This window comes from Cephus cinctus, unplaced genomic scaffold, assembly GCF_000341935.2.
Source record: "Cephus cinctus unplaced genomic scaffold, Ccin1 Ccin1_scaffold0709, whole genome shotgun sequence".
Lineage (NCBI taxonomy): Eukaryota > Metazoa > Arthropoda > Insecta > Hymenoptera > Cephidae > Cephus > Cephus cinctus.
The window spans coordinates 1,123,707-1,150,727 of NW_014333329.1; the positions used below are offsets into that span (position 1 = coordinate 1,123,707).

The following is a 27,021-nucleotide window of genomic DNA, read 5'->3' on the forward strand; positions in this document are numbered from 1 at the left end:
ATATACGTACAATATATATGTATACATATACCTTCGCCCGATTCCGGTCTTCAGTATTCTTACGCCCACACTGTCTGCAAAGTACACGCAGACACTTTTTTTTATGGTTCATTCTACATTTTTTTTCTGTTTTATCTTCCAGTCTCTTAGTACTTTTTTTTTCTTGTCCTTTTTAACTTTTACATAGCGTATGCGTGGTATAGCTGTTCTATATACCGTAATTTGGGTATGGCTCGTAAATACCATAGGATTAAGCGATTATGTGAAATCGTCGAGGATACCCAAAATATTTCTAGTTACACGTCGCAGGCCAGTCACGTTACGTGCTTAACGGCGTTAGCGTAGCTGTGGTTTCTATTATGAATGGAGTAACGACTGCTCACCACATTTCTGGAGACACTTATAATTTGTCCAAGTCGGATATCTCTCACGTGGTATTTGATTTTTCGAATTTTTAGTATCTCATTCATGCCGATTTACGATTTGTACGTTGAGAATAAGAGGTTCGTATTTCTTGTATTAGCTTTCTTATTTATAAATATATACGTATGGCTGTGGCTATCGTATCCAAATCTTGGATGACTTCGGAACTTGGCTTAATCGTATTCATAAGCCATTAAGGAGTGATCAAATCAAATGTATGTGCTTCCATTATTTATACTCGACGTTCATGCTGGGTACTTTGTAAATATGTTCACACCCAGTTAAATTCACATTTCATGCAGTTTCGTAGAAAAGAGGTATCGGTTAATGAGATTTATAATAAGGCTATAATTAATACACGATTCTTGATTGGGTCACAGGTGTATATACCTTTCTATTTATATGGATGGTTTAAAAATGTTTTTTTAACAAGATTTTTTTTCTTTTTCTTTTCTCACTGATTTTTGTCTTTTGATGAAAAAGAGGAAGTAGCTGCACGAGTAAGCGTTGTTGTATCCGTTTTCAGTGCTACTAATCTTTTTCACTGCAATAATTGTCTGGCATTGTTCTAATTCCATAAGAATCGCATGCGCCTTCTAACAGAACACGTCGGATACACCGTATAAATTTTTACCGCGTTACGCACGATTCTCGACAACTAAATTCACTTTATGGTGCAGAGATAATGTCTTTCCCGGTTATTATATTCAATTAAGCAAACGATTCATAATGATTATCTGTGCGGTATGCTTGCCGCTGCATAGCGTTACGATGATAAGAAAAGGGGTAAGAGCTACTGTACAGTGCATCTATGCGTATAAACGCATAGCGTGATGCTAACGCACCGTGGAACAAGTAGTTAACATCGTTATTAATAGATCCGGGATTTATAGCCGATGATGAAGATTCTTGAAGTTTATATTTGGCTTAACGAACGACAGAACGTTTAAAAAAAAAAACAACCTGAAGACCATTAGCAGAAGAAATGAAAGATTATATTCGTTAAAGAAAAAAAAAAAATTAAATTCGATTTTAAAAAATGTACGTTTTTCATAGTCATAACTCTAACACTGATTTTAATAATTGGCCAAAGAAATTATCAGAACAATGATTCATCATTCATTTTTTTCCCTTCAATGATTATGCCGTGAAGCTTAATTTTTTTTTGTAATCCAAGTTGACTTCGTGTTATAGAATCAATGTCAATTTTATGGAGAACGGTTTAAACTACATAAATTATGGATTTGAGAAATTTCGCATGCATCCTTTTGAAGTGGGATCAACTGTATAGATATACCGATTTTCTAAATCTCCCCATGACGTCCTCATAATATATTTAACGTCCCGGCATCCCGTTTGACGGGTGACGCAAATTCAAGTCCCACCTTCAGCAGGATCCTACGGTTACTCCGCGTCTTTGCCGTAAGTCCGAGTGCACCGATGCATTCATAAATATTTCAGAACGGCTTAATTCCGCCGACGCCGCCAACGAATAAAACGCCGCTGCTCGCTGAAAAACGCAGACAGTACGCCAACCCGAGAAAAGATACGGCGCTGCAGTCGCGACCCGCAACCCACTTGGCATCGCCAACACGAGTCACTGCGTGCCTGCCGGGTGCAGGAAAAATGTTCGCGATAACTTCCATTCTCTTGCAATTTTAGCTTGCTCTTCGATTTACGCGGCTAATCCCTGTCGCTCTTATTCGCCATTCCCCGACCGATCCTGAGCTCCGACTGTCGAGGTGAATGGACCCTGACTGACTCATACGAGTCATTTGTTCAGACCGAAGTCATCGTACCTTATCTCGACACCTACGCTCATACGAGATATTTGAGGCTGTAATAAAACTTATGATTGTTTATTTCAATGAACATTTGATGTGGATATTACAGGATACTCGGGTACCAGTGTTCACTTCAATTTTATTTATCGTATAATCGTGGAAACTTCAAGTCTTGTTTCTAACGTTTCGTGGGCCTTAATATCCTCTAGGATAGACCTATTACCCACTTCGCGAAATCCACCTCAGAGACGCGTAGCTTAAGGGGTCCAGTTCTAAATAGGCATCGAACGCTTTACGCTTGCAGCCCAGGATTACGATTTTGATTATTTTCCGATTTTACGATGACTCTTATTTCGCCTCTAGTTTCATGTGTTTCTTATGAACTGAATTTATTGTTAATGCGGTTTTTAGATGCTGGAGCATTGGTACTTTTGAAGTCATATTTTTATGGGTCAAAGCATTCTGCGTATTTTACACAAATAACTTTCGATTTATAGCGAATTTAAGTAACAATCTGTAATTACAATTTGTATTACTTAATAAAAAATATTAGATAAATTAATTATGTTAATACCAAGAGGTATACCTTTGTTTAGGGGATGATGATGTTACTGAATGATCTTTCTCTTGTTCCCATGAAATAACGAAATTGCTTTTCCACATCGATGATACTCACTTTATTTGACATAAACGTAAGTCAATCACTGTGTGAAAATGATGCAAATCATATCTGATTTCGGAAAAATTGTTAGGGGGTTGAGGAGGGGGTTGAGGATAAATTTTGTTAACCCTGATAAAACGTGAATGTAAACGATCCCAGAGTCCTTAAATGGCCGTTAAAATCACCTTATTGTTTTCCTTGAGCATCTCGCACCTGAGAACTTAAAGCGAAATGGCGAGTCCAAAGCACGTGGTTGACATTTACTCGCTCCGTGAGATTTACGGTCAGTCAGCTCCCGTTACTGTTATTACGATATAGTCGTCCTTCGAGGATTCCACGTCGTCCGAACGAACAAACGATCGTCCGATCCACTTTCTCGAATCAGACTCTTTAATTCGTCATCAATCAGCTATTCGCTTCGATAAAATAATTTACGATTTATGTAATTTCGAGTCTGTCACTACGAACGATAGAGATTTTTCGTTTCATATTAAGTAAAAAAAAAATTTCCATATTCAAAGACTGTCAGAAAAACATTTTGTATATTTTTTATGAATAATAATAGCATTGGATACAATCAAAATTACATTGTTTTCGATCCCAATGTATGTTACGTCAATTCGATTGTTGATAGAACATTTGGGCTAATAATAGGAAAATATACAGAACAGTAAACTGGCAATATAAATAAGTACATATACAAGTTTGTAGTCGATCGAACTCCCCCAAAAGACTGCACTCAACGAAATGGTCGCAGAAAGCTGTTTTCAATGCGGCATTGAGAGTGACTTTATGTCTTGTGGTTGCTGAAGGCGAGGATGAGATAGGCACGCTGACTCTGACGTTAACCGTTGCGAGGCGATTTATTGCTGCTCTAGATATCTTGGCCCGGGCTACATAGCAGCCAGGCAGCCAGCCAGGAAGGAAGGAAGGAGTACTAGCTAGCAGAGGATGGAAGAAGGGATGAGTGGATGAGGTGGCTGAAGCGAACCAAGGGAAGAGGTCTACCTAGCTGGGCTAGTAGCCAGGGAGTCAAGGGAACTCTAGCTAACCCAGGATGGTCTGTAGAGAAGGGGTGGTTCCGCAAGAGAGACACGCACTCGAGCAAACTTCCCCAATATCCGCGCCTTCGCAACCCCTGTCCGCGTGCGAGAACCGAAAGCAGATATTAAACTTAATATATGGCCGCAATTAGGCGCAGCCCGCTACTCTCTGTGTCGCGGTACATGTTACTCCTACTGACGCCACGACAGCCCTTCAAACATCTGCCTTGAGCCGATCCTTGTCAGTCGTAACTCCCACGTGACTAAGTGCTTTTGCATTCTGGTTGACGATTTTTCTTCCTCAAATTCTTAGTCATAATGTCTATATATACGTATACCGAATCGCTATTTTGGATATTTGTATAGGCACAGACAAACGGATTTAGGCTGTCTAAACTAATTGTATAGTGTGTAATGAGTGTGAGTAAATTTGTGGAGAGGAATCCCTAGTGTACATATAGTTACGGAGTTAAATTTACGAGATCAATTAGCTCGGGTAGGTCTAGCTAATCTGTAGTGGAAGCCAAGTGGGGTGTTGCATAGAACGTTAGTATTAAGATTGCAAGAGAAGGCTTTCACTAGGATCTCCTTGATTCCTTTTCATGACCGCTGATCAGGTCCCGTCTTTTTTACAATTTAACAGCCCTAGAGTGAATTGAATCATAAACATTGTAATCGGATATTCATTTCACATGCATATAATATTTCAGCAAGTTTTATACCAATCTCTTTGATACACGTTCACGTTAGTACGAAGAATAGAATATGCAAAATAAATTAAAAAGTCAGTGAAGCCATATCGCGCAAAAAGTCATAACCCTCTGAGAATTCGTAAAGAAAGGAAAAGATATTTAAAAAAATAAGATACATTGCATTGAACTAATGCCAAATGGGGGTATAGGACCGAAGTAAATCTTTTCATTTGCAAATAGAAGCAGAGCCCTTTGAGACACATTTGCACACATCGTATACAGTGACGGTACCCATATATCCTTAGTTTTGCTAGGATTTGGACACCATGTTATATAATAAGAGTTCCACGTAGCGCGAAGGGTGCCGCCGGCATAAATCTCACATTAGGCTAATTTCAGTGAAATTTTTTCTCTCCGCAATGCCCCGCGTCAGTGCAGTACGATAATAGCGGATATTTATGAGCCTCAGAGTGGGTGCAATCAGGATGCCCAGCTTCTTCTTAGCGGCAGGCAGCTAGCAAAGAAAGAGGAGAGCGAGCGAGTAAGCTGTGGTGGTCGAACAGGGAAGGCAAAAAGTAAAGAAGGAACTGTGAGAAAGTAAGACTAAGAGAGTAAGAGAGAGAGAGAGAGAGAGACATATGGCAAGGGTGAGTAAGAGTAAGAGAGGACGAGTCGAAAGAAGGTAAGAGGGCTGAGGTATTCCAACTCACCCCTGTGATATGCCGTCAGCAGGATGAAATGGTTTCCCCTCCGGTTGCCTAGGTAACCTATGGCCCACCCTTTAGACTTCAGCAGCCACCCCTGTACGCTCAGAGCGCACCCCATCTACCGCTACGTGGCGGTCCTACGACTCGCACACATCCGACGGACCGAGAACGGCCATGTTGAATTCAATATCAGCATTCTCTGCATTCCGCGAGATTTTCTCCTCGATTCTCAGCGCTACGTGGTTAATACCTTTGGACACGTGAGTTCGTGGCTTTCAGGACCCAAATTGTAATTGACCTAAAGAAATAAATTCTTTTACGTGATGTTTTACGATTTTACTGAATCTCGCAAATGGAGAAATTAAAATTAAAATCATGGAACACTTTATGTGTTCTATATCGCATAGCGTCACGCTACTGTGAGAGAACTGTGTAAAAAAATAATATCCCTGATATCCTAATGGCACGATGTACACACCGACAACGTTAATTGGCTCATTCGTTCTCGTTTTAATTAGGAGACGCCTATCGTAGGGTCTAGTTACTACTGAAGTATGTATTCATTAGCTTGCTTAAATCAGCGCGTTTAATATTACAAGTTTTCTATGGAATTCTCTGTATAAGACGATATAAGTTTCTATGTGATTTTCGACTTCCTCTGGACTTTTAGTATCAGTGGGAATGCATGCGAGAATTATTATTGTTAGTCGCTCTGTGTTCTGTAGTTTTACTACTGTCCAGTACTTAAACCTGTAATAAATCAAGCTAGGATAATGGTACTTTGTATAACATTTGGTATCCCAAGGTAGATGGTATATTCGTAACGTGAGCCTTATCGAATATAGCAACTGTTAAAAAAAAATACATTCTATTTAAGTCATAAGGTCGTTTTGTGTAATTCGACTAGGATATTCAGCACTCTAGGACGAGTCCTGTCGTCCTTAGTCATTTTACTTGATTACGATTAGAGTGACTGACTGTTAGGAAATTCCACTTTGTAGTATACACTCCCTTCTGGGACTATTAAGAAATTATCATAATCGGAAGATGTAATGTGTATACCCATCATTGAAAAATAAGACGTTACACGGACTGATAGTATGTTTGCTTTTAACACTCGATAGAATCGTGTTTATGGTCAGAGCAAATCATTTTAAGCCCACTTCCAACGTCGAATTATACTATCTCTTAAATAGTCAGTAGCTGTCGTTTGTTTTACCGGTATGGCAATATGTATATACTGATGCTGTCGCGCGAAAGATGCTCTTATACGGACCAGTCCGAGGGCCTAACCGGTTTTTTGTGGTTTACGAGTTTTGCGAGTCAAAAAATGTTTGTTTTCCTTGTGGACATGGCAAAGCTGTATCATGGATACTTTTATGTATGGTAATTTGGAATTGCAATATTGTAGCAATTGCCATATGGTTATTTACGGATTTCTATTTTTTACCTACAATTGAGAGATATATAATCGTTATGGAAATTTTTATTATACTTCATATTGGCAATGTGCTTGGATAGTAGCGTTACTGCAAATTTATATTGGAATAATGTTTTTTTTTTTAATGGGAAAATTAATACGTGTTATACGTTTACGAAGAATACCTAACTGGTTATTAGGTCGTTTCACTTTTTGAAAGGAATACACGACTCTTGTGTAAAAAATTACATGTAGAAACTGGCTTGTTGAAATTGCAATAAGCCTGATTAAAATACACGCGTTTCCACTGGCGAATGCCGGCTCTGGAGTTTTAACTGTTACTAGTTGTAAATTTAAGGAATATAAGTTCTATATAATTAGCCTTTCACCGTCGTAGGAGTCCTAATGAAAATTGTTATTTACTTGAGTACTGTCCATTCGAAGAGTCAAGAAATTGTAACTTAGAGCGCAAAGCTGTACGCGTACTCATGCAACTATCTTACCATGCTCTGGATATTACTATAAGGAAGAGGATCGCTGAAAGAAAAAAAAAAAAGTGAAAATGCGGCTGTCGCATCCGCAGAAACTGAAAACTTACCAGGTGTTCAATGTTACCTCATTACTCGATGGCAGTTCGATAGGTACCTAAACACCATAAAAAAAGAGTCGAGAATGTGTTTACGACTTGGACTTCCCAAGAGAAAGTCAGGGTGACTCGAGCATTTTGAAAAAGGGTTCATTCAGGATAAAGGATAACTTTTTCCGAGACGTTTTAAGGCAACTTTCTTTTTCTCATTCTCCCTCGTATTTTTTTTCTACCTTTCCAACCACTCTCAACCCCTGCAATAAACTGTTCATCCAGAATTACTCTTTTGTCCAAGTGAAAGCGGAAAAAGAGCTGGAGAGAGTTTAGATTTGTGACTCGTCGAAAAGGGTGGTCAGCCATTTTAGAGAGGGGCAGATATTGCGCAACCCTGTCTGAGCATGATTCCAAAAAAAAGTACCGTAAAGAAAAGGCAGTACGCAACCTTTCCCAATTTTCAAGTATTATTTCCTTCGATGACGCTTTAAATTCAATCGAAGAACATTAATCCCTCGATCAAACCATACGTTCCTCAGTGAGAAGAAAGTGTTGAATAATATATAAAATAAATCGTCTTTTTTCCAGGTCCGAACGGCTGCCCAAGACGCAGAGGCCGACAAACCTACACACGGTTCCAGACCCTGGAGTTGGAAAAGGAGTTTCACTTCAACCACTACTTAACGAGACGACGACGAATAGAAATCGCGCACGCGCTGTGCCTGACGGAGCGACAGATAAAAATCTGGTTCCAAAATCGGCGGATGAAACTGAAGAAGGAGCTAAGGGCAGTGAAGGAGATCAACGAGCAAGCCCGACGAGAGCGCGAGGAGCAGGACATGATGAAGAAGCAGCAGGCAGAGAAGCAAGCAAAGATGCAGCAGGAGCAGCAAAGCGCACTGCAGCATCAGCAGCACCACGTCAGTGGTCTCGACAAAGCGCAGAGCGATCTTCTCAAGGCCGTCAGTAAGGTACCCACATAGGATACCTTGCTGAGCTCTCTCTTCTTTAATAGGACATAATAGACGCGCATAAGCGAAGCACACCCTCAACTACGTACTTACCTGGCCGGCCCGAGGATGCCCGAGTTCATCCTCGTGGTCCTCGCCTGACTGATTCCTAGAATGTATTTTGTAAATCGGAAGCGACAACGAGCCATCGTGATGCTACGTAGAGCCGTGTGAATCGACGTGGAGCCGTGCATCGACGATTCCCTGTGAGAACGACGTCACAAGGATATACGAGCTCAAACGAATTCTCCGTTCTCCGGGAAAACGATCCTGGAATCCATCTTCGTGTGTTGCTTGATTACGCTGCTAGATGTCGCCCACAGTCTATTCCGCAAGAAGACCTCAGTTCTTTCACAGAACGGTGCACTGTGTCACTGACAGACTCCACGTGTATACCACAATGCCGGGTACTAAAGGACAGCGTGATCATGGATCAGGACCTCGTGGGACGAGGATTTACAGGCTGGTTCCTGTTCGACAGGGATAACGACATGAGAACATTCAATGATTCTGCGGATCGCTCGAGTGGAGCTAGTGCATTTTTGTTTCCGTGTACCTACATAGACGCTACCAGTTTTTATATATATGGTGTCTTTCGTGAACTACAGTCGACGATCTTTTTAAGATCGTCGTCCTAGAATCCATTGGGATTTGTCGCACATGAGAGGTTGTGGAGTGCATTCGGTGAACTGGAAAGGAAGTAAGTTTCTTTCTAGAAAAGTGCAAGAGTACATGAGAATACATCGACGCAAGAAAAAATCGCACGGTCTTTATGCGTTAGCGAAGTCGAGTAGGTTATTATTAGTCTCGACAGAAGAAGCAAAACGACCGATTAACAGTATCGATGATTGTAAAGTTAAAAACAAAAAGTTAATCGGTTCTTAAATTGATCGATCCGACATCAATCTCAATATGCCTTACAGCCTGCGAAGATCTCATTAAACGGTGACACGGTTTAACCGAAGGTATACAGCAACGGCGCCCAAGCTACATAGCGAGATAACGATGGGGAATAATTAAGATATATGAGGTCATCGATTCGTATTATGTAAAAGTCCCTCCAAAATCAAGCCTGACGATTTACCCGCGATTATCCATTGACAATGAGTGGTTCGTTTTCAGCTCCGCATCGGCCATGTTATATTTTGTGTAATATTATCGAGAGTTTTATTGTGTTCAAGTTACAACGTTATAGTTTTTATTTAATCTAACGTACTTCGCTCTCCCTGTGTCCCTGTCCCTTTGTATACTGCGCTCCATTACGTCATCCCGGTTATCCTTCCTACGTTAATCGCTATTCTTTACCGTTTCCCTTCATTTTCTCTAGTAAACTCTTCTCCAGCGCCACTTCGTCTCCCGCGCAACTTACTGTTATTGCTGATTAACGACGCCAGCGTTCACTCGCTTTTCCAAATTTCATTTTCTTTCCTCGCACAGAAATTATATACACAGCGACACGAAATTAAGAGGCGAACAATATTTATGCAATTTATAATGCAAGCGACACCCGTTACAGTGACGCATGACAAAATGTAATGCAAATGCATTGCAGAATCACCGGACGAGTATTTCACTCTTAGTACATTAAATACGTAATTTGGTGTCAGGGTAGACATTTCCGTATAGATATAGAGTCTATTGTTGGTATTACTTACTTAGTACTTGTAAACATACACGGGCACGTACAGATAAAGATGAGAAAGAAAACGTTTCTGATTATATAAATTAATAATTTTTTTTTCTATTTTTGTTTCACGCGACACCCCATCCAAATCCTCGTGTCAATTCGCGTTTAAATATTAGTAATGGCGAATTACAGTTGCGAGAATCGCAGTAACTGAGGATCCGTTTTTTTTTTAGGATGGGGATTCGCGTAGTACTATTACGGCGTAAAGCATAGGGTATATATATATATATATTATATTATTAAAAATGATAAGAATATTATTATATAATATATGAAAAAAAGGAAATGATCTGTTGTATTCTGCTCTGATAAGGAAGAAGAAGAAGATGAGGAAGAAATGAAAAAAAAGAAATGAATACGTTAGACACCTCGTAAGGGAAGTTTAGGTTAGAGGGAGTGATAATTACGTACTACGTATAAGGTGTACGTAAAAGTTTAAATTAATAATGCGTAACGCGACGAGTGCAGCTCTAATAGACGTCCGAAGACTCAAGGCAGAGACATAGGTAACCGCAAAGGATACTACTCTATTGCTAATTGAATATTATTACAAATAATATCCGTACGTAATTAAGAAGCTGCGCATGCAAGACCGCACAATATACTCACGTACTTCACGTAGTGCGAGGTACATACCGTAAAGGTACGTAAGATAGTGATTAAACTTTAAGGAAAAAGAAAAAATGATAAGCGGGAGAAAATGTTAAAGGAATACGGTAATGCGGTTGGTAACGTACATGATAGGGAATAAAGATGGGGAAAAAAGGGAATAAATGAGAAACCTCACCTAAGGATGAGATCAAGGTAAATGCCGATGCCGTTTTAATGTAAACGTTAGGATCCTCGTATGTATGCTATTTAATATGTAATAAGTATGTATATCTATATCGGTTTTCATTCTGCGTACTCAGTTGTTACATTTCGTACCTACGTGTATAGAATTTGAATTGGTGAATTTTTTCAAAAAAGTTTTTAAAAAACGTCAAAGAGTGTGATCACGGCCTGAACCCACCCTGGCACAAGTATACGGCAAAATAGTAAGAGAATGTGAGGAAACGGTCGAATGGAAAACGTAGTGCGACGAAAAGGAAAGGATGTTACGACGGGTTAAGTCCTGGTGAAATTGTGTATTTGTAGAAAGCTTTATAATATCTATTATGATCTATTATTGCTAGTTACGTTTGATGTTATGTCGTTAATTATAGTGACGCGCGGTAGTAGTGCAGTGGCGGCGCCGATAAACGCCCGAACAATTAGGTATGTAGAGTTTGCTAATAAATTCATTAAAACATTTTTGTACAGAGGACGATATTTTCCGTGGCGTTAATTTTTTACTTACGATTAGTGTTTAATAGCGAACAAAAAGTAATGTGAAAAGATGGAGTTGAGTACGGTCGCCTGTCCCTGCTGGTACGTGCAACAGCTTGTGAACACATATGCATACCAGTCACTGATAATTGCTTAGATAATTAATTGATTAATTATTTGATTAATTATATATGATCCCATTTTATTTGATCTTTCAAAAATAATAAACGATCATAATTTTCTAAACTAATTACGTCAACGATAACTGCATATAAGATTTGATTTATTTGGACTTTGTTGCAATTTGCGAAAATTATTACTCAAATTTTAAAAGATTGGCTATCCTACTTTATGTATAGTTGATTCGTCACGTACAGTATGTGTGAGATTATTAATGACCGTTGAGACTGTTGGGATGCTATATAGATTTTTAGTTTCCTTTCGTTTTAATCAAATGCACACACGTGCCATTATCTTTACGAGCGGATATTAGTGCAATGTAAAATATTGATTTTACACTATGTACATGCATATATTCTTACGCATATATTTATATATTCTCGCCACGAAGAAATTGCAGCAGAGTGCAAATACTTGGCGTTTACGTTGACGCGATTGTTTCGTGACTATTATTTGCTAAACTAGTAGAAAAGTCTATTTTCGACGCGATTATCCATAAAATACTTAAAAAAAAATAGGAAAAAGAAAAAGCACAAAGTAAAAAAAAAGCAAGTGTCAAACGAATGAGATGAAAGAGTGAAACAAATAAAAGGGAAAATTGGTAAAATCATACGCAGGCGCCGTCCACATCTCTTATGCTTTTTTAAGCGGCTTATCTATGATGAACGTTTGGAATTCTAATAATTATCATTAATGCGGAAAAAGAAAAAGATCATAGTAACGCGTAATCATATCATGTAACGTTCGTAATACTTCCCTATGTCCCAGAAGACCTTGAACCTACAACCCAGCCCGTGACCCATTCCTTGGAAATCATCTCCATCCATTCTCCTCATCCAATTTACCTAACCTAAACCTTGCTCTCTGTAAACCCTACCAATATTATAAATGTATTATATAATTGCGCTAGAACGTAACGTTTAAGTAATGTAACGAGTACGTTAGTAGAGTACAACTTTGCCAGACTTGCCAAACTCGCGATGAAATACGAAAAACCCGTCTGCACGATAAATGACGGCGTTATAACGAATTGTTGTAAAGCGCGCAGAGGGACGTCGTATGAGACGCATCGCGAGGACTTCTCGTATCCGAATTATTTGAAGCATGATGGGAAACCGAAGTGGAGAACGAAGTGGATGATAGAGGAAGTGCGTAACGATATAAGGTACTAGGGTGGTAGAAGACGAATATAGGGTGAAAAGCGCATTAAGAAATATCGCTATATTGTGTGGCTCAAGCAATTGGTAAGTAAATTTACCGAAAACCCGAGTGACTGTAGTACGAAGCGCGTGTGTATACGCGTGCGATTAAGATTAGCTTAAGATTTAATTAAACGCGTGAGAGAGTGTGATTGCGTAGCTGTCGATATGTACTATAAGTATAACTAAACGACTAATTAAACGAATTAGATAATCCTCACGTAGGAGAAGCGTATGATTAATATTTACAGTGAAGTTAAAGGGGATGAAAAAAAAAAAGAAAATGAAAAATAGCACGAATCCGTCACACGGAGAAAACAGGAACAAGTTGAAATTGTTTGTTATATTTTTTTTTTTCTTTACATATAGATACATTGTTTATTTATGAACTGTTTATTTTACGTAGTTTTTTTGGTCGCGCGTATTTGTTTTTGTTAATACGAAGATGAGGTACTGACGAGTTTCTTTTTCTTCTTATCTCTCTTCCCTCTGTTCTTCTTCCTCTTTCTCGATAACGTAGACTAGGTTTAGTACTGTCGCTTTTTCGCGTTTCCTTTCCTTTTTTTCATTGTTTCGCGTATACAGATCTTTAATGTTTCTTGTTTTAATTACGTTTTCGAAAGCCGGTTAATCATTTATTATTAATGTTATCACGTTTTTTTTTACATACGTACACGGAAGCCTCGTACCCCTTCTCTTTTTTATTATTACTAAAATTTACTATTTCCCTCTCTCCCTATCCTCTTGCACTTTTCTCATCATTTTTCCAACGTCCCTTTCTCTTCCCAGTGCTTTTCATCCACAATGTATCCAAGAGCAGTCTGCAAGACGTAAAACTTCGTTTTCATAGTAAGAGAGCGCCTCGTTCGGCGCTATGCGAAAAGCCTTCATCGGCCTCCATCCACAAATGACTGGTAATATGCTTAGTTCCCTAGTTAAAATCCATCCCCGTAATAACCTTGTTTATACTAGAACAACGTTGTACAAAAAAAAAAAATGACGTAGGTATATGCGTTCAACGAGCACTTAAGTTTAGATCCGAAATTTTGATCTGCACTTTGGGTGCCGTTTTCATAGGCAGCTCTTTACCCGCTTTGTTTTTTTTTTTAATCTTTTATGTATTATATATAAAACTTACTCCCAGAACTTTCTGTTCTACGTATGACGCGTGCGAATGGTCCGCATTCTTATCTGCATCTATGACTTCGCTTTTCCGTTTCCCGGCTGTCGTACGCTTATTAACTGTTTTCTACGCGTCAGTAGAATTTTAAGCCATGTCTTTCTCTACCGAAAGCAGCTCAACGACTTTTCGTACAGTCGCGGGCTCGAGTCACCGATCACCAATAAATATTTTACGTGCGATCAAAGCGAGGATTGATATCGTAAAATTTGATGTTTCTTACTGTGACGATCCGCGAATCGAACCCGCGACTAATTTACGAACAATTTTTAGTGTTAAATAATTTTTTATATTTTTCGTAAATTCATGTTTCGGCTACACCTTATTGGCGTATCCGCACACGAATATATTACTCATGTACAGGCGACTGACTAGCTGCGATACCTTCGATGCTGAGAAAAAAATCACGGAAAATTTTTCACAAAAACTACAAAAAGTGTCACGAAGAAATAACACGTGCTTGATCATTTGACGAAATTTTTTCATCGAAAATTTTTTGTCATTTTTCTTGATTGCTTTATAAAAAATTAAGTGGCCATACATCGTTTCTTTTTTTTTTTCGCAATGCCAAAAGAAGCGTGAGAGACGTATGGATTTTTATTTTACGCTCAAAAGCATCGTTCGTGTCCACTGTCTAGCTACACTTTTTCGTAATTTCCTGTGCCGTTGATATTTAGCTGGTAAGCCTCGAGGGTGTTGAGCAATTTAGTTAAAAGCGCATCACGTCGTATAATTCACGATATTCGCAGTAAACTCGGAATAAACCGGTACGAAGAGGATTCGCACATTCTTGTCCAACGGGAAGTTATCTTATGTGTTGTCTTGCTGTACCTACTAAGTGGATCGATATTACCGTGTATTGCTTCCTAATTCTCGGTGTAAATATTAACGTTACTTAATATTAACATACCCACTGAGTGCAGCCCGCACTGTAAACCGACCGAGCGATACGCACGGTCCTTTATGCGGATCTTGCAAATTCATGGATACCTAATTAATGTAATACTATAACTATAAGAGAGCATAGCTGTCCTACAATACCTATCTACCATGTTAAGTAATAAAGTAATGAATTTAAAAAAAAAATCTCATGTCTACTGACTATTAAAAATTAGTATTATACGACGACGAGAGCCGAGAGACGTACGGGATAATGATGAAGAAATAATCCATTGACAATGAATGTAAATGTATCCATTTTCGAAACTCGATGTAGAATTATACTCATAAGCTATATCTATGATATACAAACGAAATAAAAACGTATAGTAAATTATTACTTTGTATTTCATCAAATGTACCTGCACCATGATTCTTTACGAAATTGTCGCAACTCCAAAAAATTGCCGGACTCAATATTCAATTTTTTAATTGAAATAATTCGCTGTGTGCTTTTCATGAAATTTTACTATAGTCGGTGGATTCTATCAAATGTGAATTGTAGTAAGATAGTGCCATCTATTAATATCATACGGTAAGGAGGCATTTCTTTGTGAAAACCTAATAAACTGCTAATCCAATCGACATTTAAACGGTATGACGTCGTGTATATTCACTGCATGGGCGTTATATGTTACGCGTGACAATTGCAGTGCCTATACTTTACAGAAATGCAACTGCTATTGCGGGTAATATATTTTGGTAGCGAGAGGGACCCATGATAAACTGTTTAAGAATCCGCCGAGGAGCATTTTGCCATGAAGTTGCGAGGACAGGTACGAGCAAACATAATTTTTCCTTTATTATCGTTCCTGTTGGCTACTCCACGCCTCCTCTCCTAGTTGATATATTTTTAATACCGCACAAGAGAAGCCGGTTCCACGTGAATTTACAGTATCGTCCCTGGAAGTGAGCCGATTTATCGTTGCGAAAGAATGAGAGTAAAGAAAGTCAAGAAAATGCATGATTGCGAAATAGCCGTGGAACTTCAGCCAGAATTTGTTTATCAACACCGCATTATTATTATGGTTCATGTAGATTGACGTAAGTGCGTCCCGACGCCTTCGTCGACTTTAATTTAGATTTGCTTTTCATTCTAATAAATTTCAACTCGGTGCAAGCACTAAATGTTTTTCAAATAAATTTTCTAAATTCTCTATTACTCATAGGTACTCTAACACGCTGTTAATGCAATGTTAAAATAATTGCTAATAAATATTCAAAACTTATTATGGCAAAAGACATTAGAATGGGTATATCTAGAATTTAATATTTTTTAAAAATAACAATTGCATTTGCCCATATATATAACAAAAGCCTCGTATCTCCGAGCGTTATATTTATAATACTCCACGTATGCATATTTATTTAATTTCCTATTTTTATCCCAAGAAAAAATATTCGCGCCAGTCTTATCCGATCCGCCAATCATTGCCGATCCTATACAACACTGAAGCTCGACAGGTGGCTAGAGATGGTAAACCTTATTTATAAAAACATCCTATCTAAAGTAACCGTGCAAGAGTAAACGTTTTAGGAGGATCTCTATTCGAATAATATATATAAGAAGAGCAACATTCCGGACATTGGCTGTCACCCCTTTTCTTTGTGGCTCCGTTCGTTTCTTCAACCCCCTTTCACAATATCGTCATCTCGCCACTTTTACGCTCGAAGGGGCAGAAAATTGAAATGGAAACATTGAGCGGTCGCGTATGGCTACAGATATTTCGGAATAACCGTTTTGGGTTATTTGCCAAACTCCCCCAGGTTTTCTCGTAGACCTGACACTGGTCCATTCGGCTTACGACCATACCCTGGCCTATTTCACGCGATTACCGCTCACGCAATTTTTCAACCCCGGTACATACCATTGGACCCGTCTGTTTTTTTTTTTATTACACCCAACACAAAGACGTACTATTATCCACATCTTTTACGTGACCCGATTAGAGCATACTTCAAATCGCGGCATCAAGTTCCTTTAACTCTATTCTCAATGTTTAAAAATATTATTCCAAAGTGCACTTCGGTAAGAACTATTTCTATCGATTCTATCGTTATAACTTATAACGAAATAGTTAAAATCATTGATAGCATTGATAGCTGACATGATGCTTATGGTAATGTAATTACTTGAAACTTAGTTAGGCTTGGTTATTCCAATAGGAAAATTGTATCAGTAACATGAAGGTTAACTTGTCATTAGCATGATAAATTGTAGACTAATTAACGATTGGCTCGAGTATGCAATATTTTTGGTATATTATATATATCATATACAGATGGTTTAGTATGCTCGTAAATTTATTAACAGAAAGAACCCTTTCATTTCTTCTAACCAGAAACAGACGCCAACCTTCAGGGAATATTTCGTTCACTCGAAATCACTCGACGAGTTGGATGAGGTTTAAGTAGTCGAGAGATATACTAACTACAAGGAAAATTATGATGTAAAATAATATAAGTTGCTTGGCATACCAGTTTGTACAAACGATAAAGTCGGAGCCCGATAAATAGAAAGTCTAAAGGGCATCAATAATCCAGAAATTTAGTTTATACTCTTTTTTGTTGGTATATGCAAATGGAAGCACTGATTTCCTACAGATCATTGTATCTAGTACGATAGTAAATGTATGCAAAATCATAATGATTTTACGGGATCATTATCACTTGAAATTCAAGTAAAACTCAAGTAAAATTCAAGTGAAGATCGTTGGGATAAAGAAATGAAGTTGTGAACAGGAATATAATAACACGAGATTATCTAATCTACAATCAGTCACGAATTAGACACTCTGCTTAGTTACATTTCGCATACGAAAATACATTTTAGTAGATTTCATCGCAATTATAAACAGTTACATTAATAGTACACAAGTTAGTTATATTTAACAGTGTAATATATATAGTAATATGAACAAGCGTTTAATTCGGACATGAATGAAGACAGTGACTGAGATAAAATAAATGTCACGTTTTCAAGAAACTATGCGTTGAATTATTAAAAAAAAATATTTAGGCGCCAGTGGATTCGTAAGTTATTTTGTTACGCACATTTTTGAGAGATTCTTTCGTTTCTTAAATTATCGCTATATTTTGGAAATTTTACTAAAAAATATATTTAAAATTACTACGTAACAGTGTAAGTCACAGACTTTCCGTCGTTATCGTAAAAGATCCTGTCAATAATTAACACCTGCCAATAACAACACGAAAGTCGATGGTCATGCCGTGCGTTAACGTAATACGGAGCAATCGGATACGTAGGCGTAGTATTTCACGTTTATGATTCTATACCTATACCTATCCCACTGTCTGTAATAACATAAACAGAACATAACTGCTATAACTGCCTCGTATTGCTGTCACGATAGGCGCCCGTAACAGCGCATGCTAATACATTATTGATAGCATGGATAATTGTTTGCCACATCCTATAGATTACTAGAGAATAATCTCTATTATATGAAATCATATGACAGTTTACATAATTAGGAAAATGGAGCTCCCGTATGGACATAAACATTCAAGAAAGGACTGGTCCATTTGGCATTTAATTAGAGAGTGTAAAAGGCCCAAGATATCCCATAGGAACTATTAAGGAAATAGGCGGCTACCTAAGAGGGATATTACAACCCTTGCTACATAATTTTCATTGGCGAATGTACCAGTGGAACATTTATATACAAAAATAGTACGCAATGTTGTATACATATATCTCTCTCTTAAATTACTATCATTATATTCATATATTATATGGGAAAAAGTTTGTATTAATTAATATCGTAATTTATTTGATTGTTCATTAGATTTTTATGTGCTATTAATTATTGGTAGATATACCTATATATAAAAGTGAACGTTTCAACCAGGAGTGATTGAACGTACGAATAAGAAATGTTGTAATGGTTACGTGGTGCCGTTAATGAATCAATTTGACACGAGATAAATCATTAATGTCGAACTTATCAATTGATAGCAGTTATTTACAAACGTAACCGTAGCAACGGCTGGTAACCCGATAGTATCATGTTTGTTTCTTCCGGGGTGTTGACTTCGCGGTTCCAAGGATGATAAGGATTAGGTACAGATACCAAGGCGACAAACGAATCCAAACTGATTGCCATGAAAAGATTAGGTTTTTGCACATGAGAATTTATCTCTTTTTTTAATCCCAAGATGAGGCAGTTCCCTTAATATAAATTTTTTCGTATCTTTTGCACTTTTGCATTTTTTTCGTATCTCTGCGTCTTCCTTTATCTCGTGGCCCGCTACGGTATTGCTTACTTCGTAGCCATTTCACGGATCTTTCCAAAGAGGAGAAAGGAAGTGAGGCCTCGCCCACCCTTGAGAAAAGGTAGATCCCGAAAAGAAAAAAAAAGGAAAAAAACCCCATATGTTTTATGTTCCCCATACAAATACTCGTATATGTATACCTATAGTATATCCCCGCGGCTCCGAAAACCGGTAGACAGTCTGAATAACATTTAGGATCTAGGAGGATGAAAATGGCGCGCCATTCGTAAGAGAGGAAAACTAGGATCGTTAAGCCATCGCAGTCATAACAGCGTGATCGAGACTCATTTTATGGCTAGTCCATAGCCATAGGTTCTAATTCCTATACTTCCTAGTTTTATTGGAAATATGAATTTCCGTACGTGCATTCCTTCTATGGCAATTAGCAGCATACTGTTATACGAAGGTATTGCAGAGGTAAGGAATATCTACAAGCACGTGCAACGCGTAGCTCAATGATATTTCTTGCAGAAGGATATGCATCCACATATGTAAATATTCTCCACACGTTTCAAAGTCCTTCCTAAGGATTTCAGGAACCGTGGCTCATTGATACACACTCTGTACACCGTAACACGTACCATGAAATAATGAGAAACGTATATGTCTTCTCAAGAAATCTGTCCACGTTAATTCTCAATAATATCTCTGATACAGGGAGGAAACATTTATCAGGGTGACTTTTTTTGATATCCGTTCAAGAGAGATGCCAGCCACGAATGAAATAACTCACGTCCAGTTGGCATACGGTTTATGGTTAGTATGGATACCTTCATGTCAGAGCTGTATCTCGTGCTTTAGGTCACTCATGGTTAAGCAGCTGGTAAAGGGTCAAGAGATCGAACTGGAAGAATGGAACGGGTTGGATAGAAACTGAACTCGTCTTCTGAGCGTTTGCCTATGTAGACCTGGGAATGGTTGGGACTTCTGGTAGATCGAAGGTGGTCCGAAGGGCTGTGTAAGTGATGCGTGTAAAATATTAATGTGTAGGGAATGGTGCGAGGTTAGGGTTACATATGTGCGTTCGTGTGTATATATGCGCATCCTCCTGCTGCTGCTTCTTCCACTTCCTTCCCTTACTTATCGGTTTCGGTGGAGGGTTGCTAGGGCTGGACGTGGAGATGAAGGACTGAGTGGGGCCGAGCCAAGGGCTGTGCTAAAGAGACAATGCCGAAGGGGCTGCAGTCCCTCAGGGCTTCGCAGTGAAAAATACAACGGAATCAAAATGGAGTGCACGGCCTTTTGGGAGTTGAATTATTTTTTTCTTATTGTCACTTATACCAGGAGTATGTGATTCTTTTATGAAAAATTGACGCCATTATATGTTGGATATAGGGCGATGAAAAAAAAAAAAAAAAAAAAAAAAAAAAAAAAAAAAAAAAAAAAAAAAAAAAAAAAAAAAAAATAGAAAATTGAAGGGGAACATATTTATATGGGAGAATATTTTATTTGCTCTTCTTGCATCGTAAGTGTAGAATTTAGTAATACGGTATCTATTGTTCCCAAGTGAATTTGTTCTAAAGCAGTATAAACAATTTTTCAAATTTTGTGCAGATTATATTGAAATTTTTCAACTAACCCTGTCTCTAATAGACAGTATCTTGCGTTTGCACGTGAGCAGTTCGGATCTTTGTTCCACGTTGTAATTTGGATGCCTGCCCAGGGTGCCATTATTCGTATGGTCGGCCCTGAGCAAGAGAAACTGGAAAGGGATCGGATAGGGAGGATCTTGCAATTTATTCAGGATACTCGGACCCACCCCCGTACTACCTTACAAACCCCCTTCGATACCCACACAGACCACCCTTCACAGATGGGGCGAGACCAGCCCCTGCTTTCTTTCCCCTTTTTCCACGAGGGTAAAAAAAATTCTTCCCGGAGGGAACACCGGACCTTCTTCAGATTTCCTTATGGCATTCCAGAACTGGAAAAAGTGTCTATGATAATTCATTCCCTGAGATCATATCAATCGAGAAGTAAGTGTTTTCTTGGGTCTATTCTCTCGCGATAGAAATCCACTTTATTGTTAGGTATAACCTATAAGCTAAGAACCAAAGTTGAAATCGAGAAGCCAATGAAAGGGTACCTGCCTACCAATATGCCTAGTGAAAATAAATAGGAAATGGCAAATTGGATATGGATTTATATTTCCATTTTGCTGGAAATTTTTCCAAAAATCAATACCCACCACATCATAGAACCATATATTCTTGGTTATCAGAATGTGCAACCACGTGAACGTTTGCCAGAAGCTAACTTATTTATCCATTCTGCGTCATTGCAGAAGCTCACTGCTGCCCAGCACATTTCAATTATTAACAATACGAGCAGCTACCGCCGAAGCGGCATATTTGGCTGGATGACATGGGGGTGCGAGGCTGTATATTAATTAAACAGCAAACCAGTAGGTATGCATAGGGACATGAATATCCGAGTGCGTATACGCGTTCCTATCAGTTCTGAAACATAGTAGAGTCATATTGTATCTTTCTGAAATTTTGCACAAAACTTGACAAAATATGTTCGTAGTGGTTATGTGTGTAACAGTGAACTTTAAAGTGCGTTTGATGGAATTATTTTTAAAAATAAACACAATAATAACGTGCACAGGTATTTTGAAAAATTTACAAAAAAACAGTTGCATCGTGATTAAAACATTACTTTATACTGCGAGTAATATTTATTTCGATACCATTATGGTTTATTTGACTGTGCAAAAAAATATCTCCGACCGCTTCAGATGCAGCAACGCGATACCGGGTCCTGATGTACGCATGAAATAACGTCGGCGTGCCATGCGCTCAAAGACTTTCGAGGAATTTGTTCTGTCTGTCACATTCCCCAAGGCGACCTGTGAAAAAGAAAATGTTCTTCCCGAAGACGAATGAAATACATGATACGTACACTGAGATAATTTCAAGATGTCCTGGTGCATCCCTATCTGTACGGTGAGAGAGAGGAATCCGGTTGAAGCCAATAAATCGGGCCCTTTTCTTCATATTCAAATGTACTAGCTTCGGAATTCTGTATAAATATGAGGAATCCTCCTAAGCTCTATATTGTTCTATGTATGGTCTATGCATTCGTGTAGTGTTCGTTATAGCCACTCAGTTATTATGGTAACCTAATGTAACTAAATTTAACATGTAATACGTGAATGCACGCAACTACGTACGTCACGTACGTCAGACAGTAGGCGGCCGAGATTGATCTACCCGCAGGAATCCGTAACCCGAGGACGTGCACGATAACGGGTACGGGAACGATAATGTAACGAATATAAGGGTAAGATAAGGGCCCGCGAAGACCCAAACCACAAAGCCGACGGCACGCAACTCAGGCCCAATGGCGACCACCTTGCGTTATGTGTCGGTTTATGTGTGACATAGCGCCAATGACACTTGAAAACGTCACGGGAGATCCTATAGCATTGAAGGTAAATCTTCATTTTGATTTCAATAATTTTTATACATATATGCGTCCGATTGCATTTTAATCGTTTATTTTTTACTTTTCTTCAAATTCGTATACTGTATAATAATACAAAAATTTTATTTGGCAATTATTTACAGCTATCAATGTCGATTATTATTAAAAAAACAAAAAGGAATGATAATTGACATTTGAATAATTTCTTCTGGGTTATTAGAATATATATCTACACCCATGGATATTTTACGGATTTTTTTTTTATTATCGTTTTCCGTATTTTACGAGTTTCACTTATTTTCCTTTTGGTCAGGATGATTTTCTATGAATCCATAAAATTAAAAAAAAAACTCACAGTTTCCGGAGACTGTTATAATGTACGGAATACGTCGTTCCTTAAGTGTAAGTACGCTTAGACTCGTGTAATTCGAGCGTAAAACTTTGATGCCTCCAGAGTTGCAACGTTTGCACATTTATGCGTGCAACGAAAGTTTTAACGTTTGGAATTAAATGGTGGAATACCTAAGTCGTTACTGTAAATACAAGAAAGGATCGTGAGATAGGATGTAGGATAATCTCAGTTACTAGTCAGGCTTGACTTACTTCGTACCTCGCGTCCGGATAATCGCAATTACATCTCCCACGCAATTTCATTGCGTCACTGACTAACTCGTAGTTTCTTTACCCCCGAATATATCTACATATACTATACGTACACGGTTCTCTCTATCTCTATACCGAAGTACGATATTTCACAAAATTCCTTACTAGACCAAATCTTATTAGCTAAAAGATTTTACATTTTTATTTACATACTGTTCCAATGAATTTTACCGAAGAATATAAAATTATATAAAATCCATTTACACCGAGAATTTTCTCTTTCGATCTAAAGCAGAGAATTTAATTAACAATCTATTTAGAGATTAAAAAATTTTTTTTATAATTACACCCTTTATCACTGTTAATAACTTTTTCCTACGATACAGTAGGAGATTCTATTGAAACTTCGTTTTCGTTTTGACACTAAAGAGTCGTAAAAAGAATTTCACTTTTTTTTTTCTTTTAAGAGAACATGCGAAAGGAAAGTTGCATCCTTCTTCTCGTAATACCGGTATACCTTTTACTGCAAAGAAAGGATCGTTCCTCTTTTCACCTTTTGGGAAAGGCTTTTACTCACTCAGGAAAGCCCAGTCTTGGCCGCACAGTCGAAACTGCTGCAAGTTACCCAGTGCATAGTGAATACAGTCGTAGTCACTGCAGTCGAACGTGCCGATACGTAGACATAAGTGTGTACAAGGTGTAAAATTCGTAATTTGGAATTTGGTCAATTTTCAATATCCAATAAACGTAAGTAAACGTGCACCATCGAGAATCCGTACACTTAAAAAAAAAACCTGTTCAATTTTAGCCATAGATATAGTGATAGTTTTATAATATTGTAAAATAGATATTAGATACTTTGTCCTTGCAAAATCGAAAAAGGGCTCTAATACCTTATACTGTTATCCTGGAAAATGCTTGGCGATTTTCTCAATAATGAGGATCAGCAGTTTCCTCCGATAGGTACCAAACGTACATTGACTATCACTGTATAAAGCGCAATGCTCGCGCAATGAAACCAAACGGAATGCGAAATATCGATCGGCAATTTTGCACACCCTAGAGCCCGTCATTTGTCCGCATTGACCAAGTCCGGCCATTTCGGTTCTTTGTAATTCCCTTACTTTTTCCAAACACGTACACAGTGGCCATGTTAAACTAGATGGTTACTCTTAATAATTCATATCCTAATTAGCAAACTTTATTATCACCTAATTGTCCTGTCCGAGAAACAGTAAATACTGGCACGAAGATTGCAAGCACAGTTACGTAATCAATAATACATTAGTATCGATCGACAATTTATATTCCGCAACTGCAACCGTTCCATCAATTTAAATATTTAAAAAATATTAATAAAATAAGAGTTAATTTTTCCAAAACACATATATTTTCCTATAAAGCCTTACTGTAATATTTTTCCAAAATAATTCATTAATTTGTAGCAACAGTAAAATATATCCTAATTGATACTTGAGAATTTTTCTGATAATTTCTACTATACACCCGTTTATTTTGCTTAGTTTTCTCATTTTTCCTATACTATACTTATTAGTACTTAGCACTGTGTAGAGTCTGGTGATAACACCAACGTTGAAGTTCAATTTAGAATTTTTGGAAAAATCGAGTTAAAGCCATCTAGTCCAGATACCTTCTTCCAATGTACGTGAGAGGAGTGAACATTGCAAGTGTTATCGTCATGAGGAGTAGACGATGAATGAGAGGAGTGTCTTCGAGACGGAACCCGGGGTCTAGAAATTGCACACCATCGTCATCCCATAGGGATCTCACACGTATCATAAACATTTAATACTGGCATTAGACAGCCAATTCAGGCAATTACGGTGAACCCAAACGCATCGTAAATATCACGAGCTGTACAGTTCCAGATGCAACGGTTGCCTTTCGGCGAATTATGGTATATGAATTTATAAATAACATGGAAACTCCGATGACGACATGTTATCCCTTCGCGCTTGTCTAATTAAAGTCCAAATTCATTGAAGGCTATTAAAAAGTCTGTGAGCACCGTTTATTGCTTAATTATAAAAAAGCAATTGGCAGATTGGTTAACCTATTATTTTTTGCACTAAAAAAAAATATTTTCACGTTGCTTCAAGTTGATATCAAATAGTATTGTGAATCTCGTTTTACTAATTTTTTTTTTTCATGTCTTTTTCCCATATGTGAAAGCCTGTCACCTATTGATGTTATCTTCCCCACTTCATCGGTTTAATAGTAATCACGCACGTCTGCATGTACGTTAAGGCAATAATCGCAGCGTGAGCGTAATACGCCACACAATTTGCGAATCTTTATATACCCGTGCTGATATGAGCTATACTTTGTATTCGTAATCAAAGCGTCATAATAACATTGAAACATCCACTTGTTGATATCATTCGCTACTTATGTTTGCTGTTGCAGCCACGAGGTAATCGCACGTGTGCATCGTAACTTTGTGCGTTCAGTCGAATTTTTCGAATAAACAATTGGCTACTGATAGCTCACAAGTAGCTGACACTCGGCTCGATTAAACCGGCTTTCGTTTTGAGTAAGAAATACAAAAATTACAAATATCTCACTTGCTACCGTTTTCAAAACACTCACGCAATCCGTGCCTCGAATTACCCCATATGTAATATATTCACGTACCTCTGTTTTCATATACCGAAACAATATTTATATAATTTTCATAATGAATAGAGAATTATCTCAAATGTGGTATATTTAATAGAGTAACCAGCCAACATACTATGTCAAAATGATACACGTACGATGAAGTTGCGTTTGTGATTTATCAAAGCCATGAACATCTAAATCGATAATAATAATAAATTGAGTGTGACCTAGGTCAGGGGATACTGTCATAATATATCATTTGAATTTTGCGCTATTCTAAAAGAGATACTAAAATACTGAAACCATCGATCTTAGAGATTCTTATATTAATATAAATAAATGTACGTATAAATATTACATGATTGGAAGATTAAACATTATTTTATTCACAAGATAAAACATATGTTTTTTCTTTATCTTATATCGTTATACGTTGAATTCAATGACGATTTAATCCCTTTAATGAAATAGAACAATGCTAGTCCCTCTGTTTGCGTGGACCAATATGATATTAAACTGCATACTATACAGGCTGGATCGCGTAAAGGAAATTACTTTACGTAAGACTACATAGGGTAGTTCACGTATAAAGGGAATTAAGTATAGGGTCGAATGAGGAAAAATGGAAATTTGTAACAGCGTAGCCGATGGGATTAAACCAAGCATAAGACCGAACGTACATTTGGGTACCAATCGTGAATTTTAATTAGACTATAAATTTAACAATGTTTAATATCCTTTGATACCTTATGGGCTATAGCAGCTACAGTATGAATGCACGTATAGATATGTTTAATATATTAGAAAATAAGAAGTCCCATAATAATTCCAGGTATTACCATTGACTGCGATATTATTGATTGATTTTTTGTACAATATAATAGTATCGAAATTATTTTCAAAATTGTATATATTCTCGGATAAAATATTTATATCGTAATTTTTTAATCCATATGATTTTTCTTCAGTCTCAGAAATCCTAACCCTGATATTCAACGTGAGAGTAACCAACCCTAAATGACGACGTCTCGGCACAGTTTAATTATGTGCCAAAGTGAATCTGCTGTTATCTGCTTAGTAACCCTATCTGTAATTTAATTAGGGACTCGCCACTAAAAGGAAACTCGTAATATCCCGCGCTCTTAGTACTTTGGGGCTGAAACACAGTGTATCTGGTTAATTTTTATCGTCAATCCAACCATCCGGTACTGTTATGAACATCCAGGTTTCAAAGTTCGCCACAATTTCGTATATCCTT

General features: G+C 37.8%; 1 protein-coding gene across 1 annotated transcript in view; it reads left to right on the forward strand.

Moving 5' to 3' along the window:
- The window catches only part of LOC107270217 (homeobox protein abdominal-A homolog), a 34,238-nt gene extending 19,091 nt beyond the window's left edge, over positions 1 to 15,147 (forward strand). The window contains exon 3 of the mRNA XM_015745023.2: positions 7,899 to 15,147. Within this exon, the coding sequence (XP_015600509.1) occupies positions 7,899 to 8,293 (395 nt within the window). The 3' untranslated portion in view covers positions 8,294 to 15,147. The remainder of the gene's footprint in view (positions 1 to 7,898) is intronic.
- The last annotated feature ends 11,874 nt before the right edge of the window (positions 15,148 to 27,021 follow it).